This window comes from Leucopleurus acutus (genome assembly GCF_964270905.1).
Source record: "Leucopleurus acutus genome assembly, chromosome: 4".
Lineage (NCBI taxonomy): Eukaryota > Metazoa > Chordata > Mammalia > Artiodactyla > Delphinidae > Leucopleurus > Leucopleurus acutus.
This window is the reverse complement of record NC_139146.1, coordinates 31,617,567-31,633,203: the sequence shown is the minus strand read 5'-3', so window position 1 is coordinate 31,633,203 and position 15,637 is coordinate 31,617,567. Positions and strand designations below refer to the sequence as shown.

At 41.3% G+C, this 15,637-nt stretch overlaps 1 protein-coding gene across 4 annotated transcripts in view; it reads right to left on the bottom strand.

The window, feature by feature from the left end:
* The window catches only part of LEF1 (lymphoid enhancer binding factor 1), a gene marked incomplete at both ends in the record, with an annotated part of 116,080 nt that overhangs the window by 8,816 nt on the left and 91,627 nt on the right, over nucleotides 1-15,637 (bottom strand). For 2 of the 4 annotated variants that reach the window (XM_082838488.1, XM_082838490.1), the window contains 3 exons: nucleotides 5,189-5,223; nucleotides 5,891-5,939; nucleotides 11,956-12,063. In XM_082838488.1, coding sequence (XP_082694614.1) covers nucleotides 5,189-5,223; nucleotides 5,891-5,939; nucleotides 11,956-12,063 — 192 coding nt within the window. Of the gene's footprint in view, nucleotides 1-5,188; nucleotides 5,224-5,890; nucleotides 5,940-11,955; nucleotides 12,064-15,637 lie in introns of those variants that run through there. The other 2 variants (XM_082838487.1, XM_082838489.1) reach the window with 1 other exon arrangement.

The following is a 15,637-nucleotide window of genomic DNA, read 5'->3' as shown; positions in this document are numbered from 1 at the left end:
ATAAAGGCGAATGTTTTTATTTAGTAAAAAATATATACTAATTTCTCAGTTCAGCAAGTATACAAGCTGAAGATTATGCCAAGGCTAAAATCATAGTGTACAGAAGAAGTATGTCTGTATGTGAGTGCCCGTATGTATCTCTGGGTGCGTTTAACCAGAGATTTTTTGCTTTTTAAAAAAAGGTAGCTTGTTTCTACTTTTAAACTAGACCTTTGACGTTATATAATCAAATGAAATACACTGAAATATCATAAGAATATCTTTTCCATCTCTATAACTTTAAGATAGTGGACTTTTTATGTTTTGCTTAAGTAAATATTAGTAAACCAACCTGTAAAGTTAAGTTTTTAAGTTAGTAAACTCAGAAAGATAATTCTCTCCAGCTTTTCAAAAATTCTAATTCTCTGCTTCTTTAATTCTTTATGAATCTTGATTAAGTCAGGAAGAAAGGGAACTTCAGTATTTGATGATAATCTCTGACTTCTGACAAACTCTTGACGTTACATATTCCAAATGAAACGTGCACCAAAATACTGGAAACTCAAAGAAAGCAACTCGATCATTGTTCTATCAAACTCAAGAATTCCCCCATGACTGGGCACGCAAGTGTTACGTACTGCAGGAGGCCTTCCTTGAGCTCGCTCTGATTTCCGTCATCTTTGTTTTTACACACTGCACTGTATGCACTTCCTTGGTAGCATAAAACATATTATTTTATAATTATCCATTTGTACGTCTGCATCCTCCTAAACTGGGAGTGCCTCTGGTAACGGACAGGGTCCGTTTGGCAAGTAACGCCACTGCCTAGAGCAGTTCTTGCTTGCAGGAGCAGGCCTCACTGGATGTTGGCAGAATGAATAAACAAACAATTGGCATTTTATGATACTGGCCTGCACAGGAGAACGTGTGTAAGTCTCACTGCCTGAGGCCCTGGGCTCCCAGCTCCCACAAGCGGCAAGTTAGTTAAAAAAGCTAAGGATGAATCTGGATTTCCTGAATGATCCCACAGCTTGGGGATCACCTCCAACTTGGAGGAATGTCTCTTAAGGATCCCGTTTCCAATAATCCTAAAGTCTGCTGCAAGGTGTTGAGGCTGGGTTAATGCTCATTTTTTTGTTTCAACTTGATTTCACCAGAGTGAATATTCTTATAGAATACACAAAAGTAGAAACTCACAGGGAGATGGGGACACAGCTGGGTGTATGAAGCAACTGCAATGGCATTTCCCACCATTGGGAAATGAGAACGTATTAAGTGAAACTCATGTCTTTCAAGGGACAGAAACAAGTTTTCAGAGGGCTTTTGTGTTCACAGAGGAGTCTTTTCCTGATGGGTGGGGTCTTTTCCTTATAGTCCGCTGTCCCACTCTAGTTCAGGGTACTGAGAGTTCCCTAGCATTTGAGCTACACCATGGATTGTCTAAGCTCAGTGATCTAATAGGAATTTCCTTTAAGGGCAGCAGGATAATGTTAAGTTTCGCTGTGCAGAAAGAAACCCTCTCAAAAGTCTCTTCACGTTGGAGTCAACGGCATCCTCCCTGTCTGGGCACCGCGCTCCGTTAGCTTTACCTTCCTGCAGGGAGGGCCGTGACTTTAGAACTTCCCTTCAGAACTGAAAGCAAGTCCCGTGAGCTTTCACAGACACTATGCGCAGGAGCAAGTCTAATCAGACATTTCATCTGTCTTCGGCTTTTTTATAAGGTGGAGCCAGCACTGGCGGGACTGAAGTCTGGCAAACAAGGAGCCACGTGACGGCATCCGTGGAGAAGCAAAGCCCCAGACTAGAGGCAGTGCTTCTGGGCACTCATCCTGTGGAGGGGGAGGGGAGGCAGGAAGTGATCTATACAGGAATTGAAGAGCAAGCACATCGTGGACAAGTCGTTTTCAAGATCATACAGGTGCCTTATAGTCATACAGAGCCACTCAGACCTAGAATGAGGACGACAAGTTAGTAAACAAAAAAGAGACCCGAGTCCCTTGACTAACACTGGGAGGCAGTGCAGCCCGCGGAAGCACAAAGCAGACCAGGACGTTGGGACCTGATGCGGCCGGGAGCGTAGAGGCCAGCAAAGCGCCCCTTTCACTTGTGCGGAGGAACCAGTCTCCAGCTTAAACCTACTGCCCCGGGCCATACAGCACAGGGAGGGCTAATGTGAGAGCCCGTGTGGCCTCACTCCTAGTCTAGTCTAAGCTCTTTCTACAACAGGGTGCTCTGTTGGCCTGGTCTTTCATTTAGAACAATACACACAATACCCTCCAGGGAAAACAGCTGGTTATTACTGAGTGTCACTTCTCAGAAGGGCCTTTCATGATCTTCAAGCCAAAGCCCACCCTCAAGTCACTCCCTGTCTTATTTTTATTACAGCACTTACACTTTCCTGTTTGCTTTAAATCAGCTGCTCTCCCCGAGATGTAAGCAGTACAGAGCGGGGACCTTCTGAGCCTTGTTCGATACTGTATTTCCAGTATTATTATGGAGCTAACTGGCATTTATAAAGTGCTCAATAAATGCGGAATAATGACTAAACAAGTCAACTACTACACAGAGAGAAGTTTCTGAATTCCTAAAACAAAGAAGGGGATGGGGAAACAGTAGGGATAGTATCATTCCTAATTTGCGGAAATCTTTATGCATGCAAATCTGACCTTCTCTCTGCTTAGTAATTCTTATCAGATGACTGCCAGTGCCGCTCTCTACAACAGGATAGTGGGGAGGACAGAACTTCAAAGGCTGCATGACTGATCCAGCAACGAGAGGGGAGAGGAACACTGGAGACTGATTAAGTGCAGCCCAGCCGACGGGAGCCTCACTGGTCGCTGGTGAAAATATTTTTCTTGGGGGGAGGGGGGGAGACTTTGTTGTGTTTTTCTGGGACAGGGCAGAGGGGACAGACACCCCTTGACCTTTAGAAAAACAAGTTAAGTGACAAGAAAACACCATGATCACTGTAACATTATTTTAAAAAGAGATATTTGGGATACATTCTAGGACAAAAATGCATTCAGCCTAATCGTCTAAGTTTAAACTACTACATAAGGTTAATCATTAAGGATGCAAAACTAAATATCAAAGTATGAAGCAGAGAAATACAGTTTTGCATGATTTTTAATAGAAATCGCATTAAAGATTTTGGTGCAAACAGAGGACACAGTAAAATCAGCGAATGTTGGTCCTTAGCACGGTACGCTCACCAGGGTTTTCTGTTTCGAGGCAGAGCATAAAAAGGGCTGCTGTCCACACCTAAGTGTTTGTTTAGTCATTAAAAGGACAATATTCTTCTAAAAAAAAACGCAAAGAAGAAGTACAAGAGCCTGTGCTTGCTACTAAAATTACTTCTGAACTATGATGCCATGAGCACCTGGGGGCAGAGCCTGTGCTCCTATAACCAAGCTGGGGGGGCAGCTCAGAAGAGGTCCTCAATTAATATGAAATATGAACATCATCTGTGATATTATTTTTCTGATACCTTGTTTGGTCACCTGTATGAAGGGCTGATCTTCTTTTCAGCTGGAGAAAAGCCTACCACTCAGCGCTAGTTTAGAAGACTTTTGATGTCATAAAACAATGATGACATTTTGAAGAACCTGGGGAACGTGAATAAAGATGAGGAAAGTTTCACAGAGGAGAAGGCAGCTGCATTAGGTCTTTGGGGTGGCGTCTAGGGAGGGAGGGAGGCCACATACGATAAACAAAGAGCCCTAGCGGGCGGCGGTTACTGTTCCCATTTTACAGCGGAGGAAAAGGAAGATTAAAAAGCTCACGCAGATTGCCGGGGCAAACAGCTGATGTGAAATTCATACCTATTTGGTACCCAAATCTCTGCAGATTCCCCTGGGAAAGTCCGCTGAAATTTGAGCACCAAAATTAAGTTCTGAAAGATTAAGCGGTCATCTGGTTCTAGTCAAGAATGAAGTGACCCGCAGGCTAATGCTCTTCTCCTAAGAAACACCACCCTCAGGCAGAGGAAACGGGCTTTCCAAGCACAGGGGCAGCACGTGCAGTGGCCTCCACCTGTCTCAGGGACGGCAAATAATTTTGTTTGGACTGAGCCCAAGACGCATGGTTGGCGGTGAGGCGGGTCAGAGAGTGGAACCCCCCAGGACAGGGGAGACGCAGATCCACACTGACGTGGTCGGCACTGCGTCCCTCAGACCGTGGGGAGCCCTGACCGTTTTTAAGTCGGGAAGTGACACAATCCGTTTGTGTTTCAGCAGATCCCTCTGGGAGCAACACAGAGGATGAACTGGCAGAAAGGAAGTCTGGAAGCAGGAAAATTATCCAAAGGCTTATTACAATAATCCAGATGGGAAGTCTGAGCACCTGATACGGGGCTGTGAAACTGCTGAGTGTGAGAGGAAAGACTCGAGACAGACCCAAAAGATAGAGCTGACGGGGCTGGGATGTGGGTTCCTAGGGAGAACAGAATCAAAGGGAGCGCCTCTGAGAAGAACTTTCACAGTGTAGACACACCGTGCGCTCAAAGCCTAGCAAAGACTGAGGCAAGTTACAAAGCCAGGTTCCCGCCAGGGATGGTGGTCAAGTGGTCAAAAGTCAAATAACTGCAATAAAAAGAAATGAAATAAATATCACCTATAAAGATGAGAGTGAGATCTAGCAATGGCTACCAATAAAGAACTTGATAGAATACAGTTAGTAAGTCCCCATGCCACATTTTTAAATAACAGATAAAACGAAGCATCCCTCTCTTTCTCACTGGAAACAAATACATTACTTCTTAAGCCTCTGTATATCATCTCAACTGAGAAAAAGTCTCTATACCACAAAACCTTCCAGGTCCTGGGCCAGCCTGAGCTCCTCCAACGCGGCCCTGGGTTTGCAGAGTAAGATGGCATTTTGCCGGGTTTCGTTACTTGTTTGTTTCTGAAGCAGGCAGATGTGCCACTGGTCAGTAAGGAATGGCTGACAAGAGTTAGGGGAAAGGGAACAGAGAAAGATTAAAGGGGCAAAAAGGGGAAGAAGAGAAGAGAGAGACACGTACTATATTGCAAATCCATAGCCGGTATAAAAACCATCAGACGTTTTAAAGCACTGGTTTGATTTTGGTGGCCTTTCCTCTTTAAAGGAGCAATGCTGAATGGCATCAGTACAAGCAAGAAGATTCACAAGCAAGTGCCTCTGTTTATAGCTAATGTCAGCAGTAGGACCAGAGAGTCGTTCTTACCATGTTTCAGATGTAGGCAGCTGTCATTCTTGGACCTGTACCTGCAGAAAATTGTGTCTTTAACAAATTTTTACTGAAGAGGTTTTTGTACATTCCAAATACGTAGTAGCTACAATATAATGTGGACCTGTTTGCTTTATTTTTTATGGTTCTTATACCAGCCAGTCTTATTTGTGCCGTACAAGTAGAGGCCTTATCTTTTATGAAAGAAAAGGGGAAATAAACTGGACCTCACTGATGGATGCCTTGAATTAATGTACACGAAAGATAAACCCTATCATCATGTTTTGTATTTTTAAATAACCCCAAACCATAGAAAGGATTCTCAAGGGGATATAAGGTAGCATATCAGAGAGTCATCATAAAAAACTGTATTGTAAGGAGTTTTGCAAATAGAAGAACAGAAGTGTTAGAGAAAAGAGAACACAGACAACAAAAGCAAAAACAAAACCTTAAAAACAACCACAGTTAGCAACCAGGAATCCAGGTGACAGGGTTTGCAAGAGCTTTTCAGGTGTGCCTTCACATAGTCACATTTAAAAGAAAGGTCTTTCAAACATTTTGAAAGAATCTCAGGAAGAAAAGCAGAGTTCAAGAATCATATGTTATAGCTGAAGAAGAAAGCAGCGTGTAGAAAGATGCAGACTACTCTTTAAAAGGTGCTTGTCAGAAGCACGAGACTTGGCTGGAAAGTCACATGGTGCCTACCTGATGTAGATTCCTGTAGTTTCTCTCTCTTCCTCTTCTTTTTCTTACCCTGGAAGAAGACAGGCACATGTTCATGTTATAGACTGTACTGTGAACACATGGATGAACGTGATACAAAAGGACCAGCAGGTGGTCAACCAAGAGATCAAGATGCCTCATTTTCTCTCTCTCTTGACCATCTGTGCCTAGAAACAGGGCAAGAGAAAGAAATTCTTATCTGTGACCTCTGTCTCTATAGCTTCGCATTTAATGTCATCAGGACTGTACTGACGTAAGCAGTGGTCATACACACACACACACACACACACACACAGAGGAGGAGGATGTCCTAGGGCTGTGGCCACAGACCCCTCCGCCCCCTGCCCACCTTCAAGGAAAGCCCGCTTAATAAGGAGGCCCTCCTTTTACTGCTAAGCACCACACTTAGGACCCACTTCTCGTAGTGTCGATGACAAATCTTCCTCACTGTGAATTCCACCATCTAATTAAAAATCCACAATGTTAACTGAGGCCCCCTCAGCTCCCATGGCACAGACAAGATGTAACTGAAGACAGTAGTAGAAGGGTACGATAGAACCTGAGAAAACTTAGAAGGTAATTTTAAAGACTTATTTATGGCAGTTAAGGACCCTGCTTCCTAAAACAAACACAATAACGTGAATATGCTTGCAATTTAAAATACATTTCAAAATCACCTTAATCACAAATTTATAATTTTAGGTCCCTCTGACAGTAGTTTAATTTTCTATTTTTCTTCATAATTACTTTCCCCTCAAAAAATAATTGTAATAGGGCATAGACACGGCATATATTTGATTTCTATGAATAGTAAATGACCAACCTGGGTTAGGATGGTCTTTTCAAATAAGTGTCACAGGACACATATCACATCCAGTATCTCTATCTTATGTCCACTGTAATAATCACATTCACAAAAAATAAAACCATAAGATTATATTGAGTATATTGTGTGAATATATAAAAGTGTCTACTTTTATGCACCTCAAGATAGTTTTTCTTCATGTCACATGACCTGACCACTGAGGCTTTATATCTTTGGAAAGCTGACTGAAACTATCGTCACAAACACTAAGGCGAACAACAGATATTAGTGACCTGGGGAAATGGCATATCAAAAGTAATGGAGTCTTCTTTCAGAAGATTAAGGTGCTCCAGGAGGAGGGGCATCTGCTGTCTCCCTTTCAAATGCAACGACTGTGGTTTCCAGAAGGTGCAATAAGGTCGTTTCCTGTGTCTGGAGCCTTCTTCCTCACCGTCTCCTAGCTCCCATTTGCCCTTTAAGACTCACCTCAGGTGTCATCTTGTCCAGGACACTTCTCTCCCCCCACCGCCCCCCGACGTCAGCCCCAGGCAGAGCTCACCACCATAACGTAACTCCGCACAGGTGTCATAATGGGCTGTGGCCCTGGACCCCTCAGCCACATGGCTATCGGCTCACACGAGCACCGCCCGAGTCTCAGCACATCTCTGCCACCCAGCACATGCCTAGCACGTGCCTAGAACATGCGACCGTGCCCTGACATGTCGGACTGATGTTGCTTTGTGAAATAACCTGTACTATGTTCTAGGTATACATCAGAGCTTCAAGAGAACTTACATTTATGGTAGACAAAAGGACCGAAGGAGTTTGAATGTATTCATGTCAGCTTAACACAAAAACAAAATTCATGTGTAGTAAACACATATAAAATTTTCATTAAAATCATATATAGTACTTGGGTTTTAAGCACCACATTTAAAAGCTCTAATAATATAAATAATACTCCTAAGAAAATATGTGCACTGATTTATGAAAACCAGTTATAAAAAATGAAAGTTATAAAAACAAACTGAAGTTATAAAATCTACAATGCCATAGAACAGGACAACTTGATATTAAATCATTGAGATACATATTTAATATGATTGCAGTGAGCATCAGGATATCATTCTGACAATGAAATGCTAAGATGTAGGGCATGCATCTTATTTAGACTGTATTCCTCTACTCTTATTTTAAGAATACTGTAATATCTTTAGCTAAAATGATACCATCTGACTGACTTCTGTTTGCCTTAGTAATTAATAGGCTTATTTCGATTGTTATAAACATTTTAAGTAACAAAGCTGGGCTTCCCCTTCATTCAAAGAGATCCTAAAATCAAGTTACGCAAACAATTTCCTTTAAAAGTTGCGCAGAGGAAAATCTTTAAAGGTAAATTCACGTAACACCGGTTTTCTTTAAAACTACTCTCTTCCCGTCTCTCCACATGGAGAAAAGGGGAGAGAGCAAGAGGGAGAGAACGTGTGTTTATCTCTTTTTAAAAGTGGAAACTCACTCCTTAAGGATCAGAAACAGAAACTTCACTCAAAGACATGATATCATTCATATACGTGGAATCTAAAATACAACACACATAAATTAGGAGGTTGGGATTAACAATATACACACTACTATATATAAAATAGATAAGCAACAAGGACCTACTGTATAGCACAAGGAACTCTACTCAGTACTGTGCAATAACCTATATGGGAAAAGAATCTGAAAAAGAATAGATATATGTATATGCATAAGTGAATCACTTTGCTGTACACCTGAAACTAACACAACATTGTAAATCAACTATACTCCAATATAAAACAAAAATGAATAAATAAATAAAAAGAAGGATGAGTTTGAAAAAATACAACACAAATGAACATGTATCTATGAAACAGAAACAGACTCACAGACGCAGACAACAGACTTTTGGTTGCCAACGGGGAGGGGGCGATGGGGAAGGGATGGACTGGGAGTTTGGGATGAGCAGATACAAACTATTATATATAGGATGGATAGACAACAAGGTCCTACTGTATAGCACAGGGAACTATATTCAGTATCCCGTGATAAACCGTAACGGAAAAGAATATGAAAAAGAATATATATATATGTATAACTGAATCACTTTGCTGTACAGCAGAAATTAACACTGTAAGTCAACTATACTTCAAAAAAAAAGAGTCAACACACAACACTAAATTTATGCAAAGTCACAGCACAGCAAAGCTCTCCCAGAGGTCAAAGAAGGAAGGCCACTCTCCCCTATAAGGCCAACCACATCCAAAAGAGATCCAGGACGGGGTTAGAGGAGGACACTTCTGAAACCCTTTAGGCGGGGGACTGATCTTCCCACTTAAAGGGCATCACGAAGGCTCTATCCAGAAAATACTAATTACGGCCCAGAGGATGGAAGCCCAGTTCAGGGAGAAAAGTCTTCAACTAAAGCAGACTTCCTAAAAAGGTCCTGGAAGACTGAGCTGGTCCACCTGGAGGAGGAGGGAAATGGCATAGACTGTGAAGTCTGGGGGACCTGGGTGTCCCCTGTAGCTTAGCCACTACATGGCCCTGGACCAATTACCTAACCTCCTGACAATTTAATTTCCCTCATCTGTAAAATACAATAATACTGTTGATGCCACAGGATTATTAGAAGGACTAGACAATAACACAAAAAGCATTTAAGACAGTTCTTGACCATTGGCATATAGTACTGCGCTGGCCAAAAAGTTCATTAGGGTTTTTCCATAGCATCTTACAGTACAACCCAAACGAACTTTTTGGCCAACCCAAGTAGTTATTTAAAACAATCAAGACAACAGTTCAGGAGAGATGATGAAGCTGCTGCTCCCAAGTCACGAAAGGAGGACTCTTACTTCCTATGTCATAGTTGTATCCAATGTTTAAGCTCCAAATCCTGACCAGTAGTGACTTGGCCACACACTGATTTACATATTGATTCATGGCTTCACCCTCGCCCTATTTTTTAAAATTTATTTATTTATGTATTTATTTAACATCTTTATTGGAGCATAATTGCTTTACAATGGTGTGTTTCTGCTGTATAACAAAGTGAATCAGCTATATGCATACATATATCCCCATATCCCCTCCCTCTTGCATCTCCCTCCTGCCCTCCCAATCCCACCCTCTAGGTGGTCACACAGCACCGAGCTGATCTCCCTGTGCTATGCGGCTGCTTCCCACTAGCTATCTATTTTACATTTGGTAGTGTATATATGTCCCTGCCACTCTCTCACTTCGTCCCAGCTTACCCTTCCCCCTCCCCGTGTCCTCAAGTCCATTCTCTACATTTGTGTCTTTATTCCTGTCCTGCCCTTAGGTTCTTCAGAACCATTTTTTTTTTTTTTAGGTTCCATATATACGTGTTAGCATACGGTATTTGTTTTTCTCTTTCTGACTTACTTCACTCTGTGTGACAGTCTCTAGGTCCATCCACCTCACTACAAATAACTCAATTTCGTTTCTTTTTATGGCTGAGTAATATTCCATTGTATATATGTACCACATCTTCTTTATCCATTCATCTGTCCATGGACACTTAGGTTGTTTCCATGTCCTGGCTATTGTAAATAGTGCTGCAGTGAACACTGTGGTACATGACTCTTTTTGAATGATGGTTTTCTCAGGGTATATGCCCAGGAGTGGGATTGCTGGGTCGTATGGTAGATCTGTTTCTAGTTTTTTAAGGAACCTCCATACTGTTCTCCATAGTGCCTCGCCCTTTTAAAAAAGGACAGTTCCATTTAATGTGAAGTCTGTCCTCGCGGGCACTCTGAATGCTCGTCTCACAAGAAACATGAAAATGATCTTCAAATTTTTAAATTAAGAGCTTAAGTAATCAAAATCATTCCCCTCTATAAAATGTGATACAACTAATATCACTTATAATAGTCTTTCTCAGTAGTTTTTGCTGTATCAAGACTACATGAGTAAGGTATTCAAACTCTGAAGTAATAAGATAATTGGCAATATAAATGAGGTATTCTTTTCCCAATGAAATTAGTACAGCTTAAAAATATAATACCTGCTCCATCTGAATAAAATATGTAATAGGCATCAGGGTACGTTAATATGAAACAAACAAAAAATGGTTTTTTTACCCAGTTTTAATTAGTCTGTGCAAAACAGGCACTGGAATATATTGTTTGTAAGAATCCATTTTGGAAAGAAATCTGACAATACATATCAAGAGGCTTTAAAATATTTGTAATCTGTACCCAGCAATTTCACTAGTGTTTCACTACAATTTCACTACAGTGAGTCTATCCTGTAGAAATAAGTCCTAAAAACTGTTATGCACAATCCACTGCAGGATAATTTCCAATTATCAACCAAAAAATAGCCAATGTCTAAAAAGCAGGGAAAAAATGGTTAAGTAAATTGTGACATTCACTCAGTGAAATACTGTATACCTGTTAAAAGTGATACACAGAAACACTACGCTGTAACAGAAAAATGCTTATTATAGATAAGACCAAGCAGCATGATACAAAAGCGTATGTAATACACAGCCACCCACCCACACATAGCCAAGTAAAAGATAAAAAGCTACGCACAACACACCGCTGTAAAAAGCAATTATACTCCAATAAAGATGTTAAAAAAAAAAGATATGCACAGAAAAAAATACCGGAAGGTAGTGTAACTAGTTATTACTAATGCTGCCTTCACATGAGGAGATTATATGCTTTAAAAAAAAATCTTTTTCAGGCTTCCCTGGTGGCGCAGTGGTTGAGAGTCCGCCTGCCGATGCAGGGGACACGGGTTCGTGCCCCGGTCTGGGAAGATCCCACATGCCGTGGAGCGGCTGGGCCCGTGAGCCACGGCCGCTGAGTCTGTGCGTCTGGAACCTGTGCTCCGCAACGGGAGCGGCCACAACAGCGAGAGGCCCGAGTACCACAAAAAAAAAACAAAAACAAAAAATCCCAAAACAAAACAAAAAAAAATCTTTTTCACCAACATTTTAATGATAAGGTTTTCTTCGATTTAAAAAATTTTACTTAAAAATTTCATTAGCATATAGCCAAAAAAAAGTGACAGCACAAAGCTTTCAGACTGGAATATATCCATGAAATCTTTATTATAAAGTTCATTAACTTTCAAACATAGAGAACGGTGCCAGCATTCGATACACTCTACAACACATTTCCTTCACGAGAGCAACACAGAGGGAGAACGAGTGAGAGGAGAGAGCCGTTAGTGTGCATGAAGTGCTTACATAATTGTCTCTTGCAGACCAGCCTGGATAGAGCTGCATATGTAGCTGTCTTTCCTTCCGCGCTAATTCATAATATTTAGCCTGCTCTTCACGAGAGAGGGCATGCCACTGAAAAAGAAAGGGGAAGGGGGAGAAATCAAGTGAAAGCAAAACAGCGACAGCATTATATGTTTCATATGTCAGACACTGAAGAATGAAAACATTAAGCATTTAAACTTCGATTTATTTTTCAATGGCAGAAGACCACGTGTCGCAGAAATCCATCTAGAGTTCGGGGGCTGGAGTGAGACTCAAACTTTGATTTCTCTATTCTGTTCTCACGTGACATGAAACCTGTCAAAGTATCCAAAGTGAAACGGCCTGTCACCCAGCCTTTCTCTTCTCCAATACAAATTCAAGAGAACATTCACTGGTGAACCTCAACACCCACCTTAGCCCTTTTTCATAGTTTGCAGCACATTCTGACATCTGAGCCCAAGCGCCATTTATTTATGCAAAATGAAGTAATTTCCACAGATATATCCTCACCTCCCATGCACTCTCCCACTCTGTCATGTGAGGAATCTGAAACCTTCATCATATGATCCTGTCCATAAAGCAAGACATCAAAAGAAAGTCTGTCTCAGTCTCTTCACCTTCCCCTCACACTTATTTAAACACTAATTGTCCGTAGGGAGAATACAGATAACGCTGTGTAATCAAACATGCACACTTTACGGCTGTGTTTTTTAGCTTCCTTCGGATGGAAAACAAGGAACCTGACTAAGTTTATTTTGCCATCTAGACTTTGAGACCGTAGGATCTAATCTGGGGAACGTAGCAGCTGACACCCTGCAAATTTTCCACTTCCCTTTAGGTAACATATATTTATTTATCATACAGAGCAGAAGAGTTTATGCAGGCAAGGTGCTGTTTGGGATTTTTAGCAGCCTGTACCGGCACTTTGTGTGTGTTTGCACACAACTTACCCCAGGCCCCCAGGGAGCAGTTTCCAAGTTGGTCCCCCTACTTCCCAAATGCCAGGACCTGTTGCCAGAACATCCCAGGAGAACTGGCTGCACTCTGGGGAACCCACTGGCTGGAGGTGACGGCACAGAGGCGGTGGACCCGACGCCACACCACTGCGCAGCTACATACACGTGCACATGCACGCGCACACGCTCAGAGTGAGCCTGGCTCCCAGTCCAGGGCTCCCAGCTCTAGGGTGTGTCGCTTCCCATTTTGCTAACTTCCCCTTAAAGGCTGGGCGATTCTTTCTCATTCACCTCTATTGATATTTTAATTGATTTTAATTACCCTGTTCTTGTTTTTTTAAATGATAAGACAAATTGATTTGATTTTATTGATTTTATTTACCTGCTTATTGATTGATTTTAATTACCCTGTTCTTGTTTTTTTAAATGATTAAGACAAAAAGAAAAGAAAGGTGTGACTGGATTGGGGGAAAGGAAGGAGGAGTGAGGGAGAGAGGCTGGTGAGCGAGAAAAGGCTGCCCTCCAGGACAGCGATCCAGTGGTTAGGATGCAGCCCCCAGAGCATGGCAGGGATGCTCTCCTCAAGAAAACGAACACCTGCTGCTCTTGCCTGTTAGAAGAACAAGAACCTGATCTCAAGGAGAGCACTAAAGCACCTTCGGCCTCCTTCCATCCTCCTGTCCAGAAGCTGTGGGGCTTACAGGCAAGGCAACCAATTCCATTTCCTTTGAAAAGCCCCTTGAAGGCCAGGGCCTCTGTGCTGGATAGAGCAGATGATTTCATTTTTAATTGCTTTACACGTGCGGAGTGTAAAGGTAAGATGCATGGCCCACAGCAGGACTTGGCCTGAGTCTAAAGGCAAATCAGGTAATATGCTTTTCTTTTTAAAAAAAAAAGGGCGGAGGGGGGAGAGGAGATGGGGAGGTGGCAGGAAACAACAACAACAACAAAAAACCCCAAACACCTGGGAAAAGTTACCTGCGACACAAGTCTTTGTACTAACAGAGTAATCACAATTAGTTAAGCGGAGCCTAAGGAGGCACGTCTGGGGAGCAGTGGAAGTTTAGGCAGGAAAAGTCACACTGCCTCTGTCAACTGACAGCTTTTCTAAACCTGAGGTACTGACCTAGAGACCTTCACGGGGAGAAAAAGCCGAACTGGGCACAGCGGAAAAGATCGGCCTGCACTTTTTTTTTAAAAAAGACTGATCTTTAGTGTTTAGACAGTTCTGGTGCTAACATGACCAACAAGAGGCAAAGTGTTATCCAAAAGGAACACCAACAAAAAAAGAGACTAAGAGAAAAAAGGTAAGGATAGAAGTCTTACTTTGTACATCTGTTTTTATTCATTTGATAAATAATCTCTCTCATCCTACTGCAGTATGTCAGTATAAAGATATCTTTTTTATAAATATAATTATTTGTAAATATATTTTATAGTATAAAAAAGCTTAAATAATTTAAAGTATAATTTTAGGTAATTTATGGCAGCTTTATAACTTGCTGAGAAAATCTGGCATTGTAAATAGAACTTATCTCCCAAATACGTACGGAGGTTGGGTCTTCTACCCAAAACAAGCAGTTAATAAACAAGCATGAATTTTTCAGTTACAGCAGGAAACTTAGGTTGACAAGACCCCAGCGAACAAAACAGCAAAGTTCAAGGAGAAAAAAAAGCAGACCACAAACTAAACTGTTTACTTGCTTACCTCAGATTGCTTTTAGTTCCTTGATATTATTTCGAATTCACAAACGAAACATCATTTACCAGAGTAAAACAGTAGGTGAAACTATGTATTAAAGTTTTGCACTGAAAACAAGAATAAAGTCTGACGCAGACTAGAAAGATGATCTTTCTTGACAGGAATTTCTGAAACACAATTGACCAAAAATGCTTTTCCATCTCTTCTGCTTACTGAAAGATTCACCAAGTTTTTGGGGAAATACCCATTTAATTTGAAGAGACATTCTGACAATAAATATGCAATAATTGGACTTCCTTTAGTAGCCTGGAAGGTCTGAAAACCAAAGGCTTATTTTAAAGTAGTATTTGTGTTATTATTATTTAGAATACGAAGTAGAAAACCTTGACGCATTCATATGAACGAACATTTCTATGCTAGAAATACAGTAGAAGTGAATAAAAATCAGAAGATCAAATGTTCTAGGATGACTTTCAGGCCCACTATTAAGAATTCTAATTATCCCAATGTAAAACTTCATGATTTTAAAGCTGGGAACTTTAAAGAACTAGCAAGGACTACCCTGCCAGAGGCGGAGTTATGAAAGGACAGAAAACCTGATCTTAATCAAAGATCTCAGGGACCTATAAATAGAAACAGGTGTCCAAATTAAAAACAGAGCGAGACCTTAAATGAGAGCCATCCTTTAGGACACATGCTCTGATCTGGGGATCGTTAAGGGAGCCGAGAAAGTAGCAACTGTTGGAAATGTGCATTAAAAAGAGGAAGCATACATTCACATATTCTTAACTCTATAGAGCAGGAAAATAATTCCCACTGGAGGACCATGGACCTTTAACTCAAAAAAGAAACGAACAAACAAACAAACAAAAATCTAAGAGTTTTACACAAGCGGAAATAAGAACCCGTCTTTTCCTCTGATTTCTTCTTTTAAAGGGTCAGGGAAAATCGTCACCAGCCTTTAAGCTTTCAAGGAGGAATTCTTCAAAAAATGATGGGAATCACT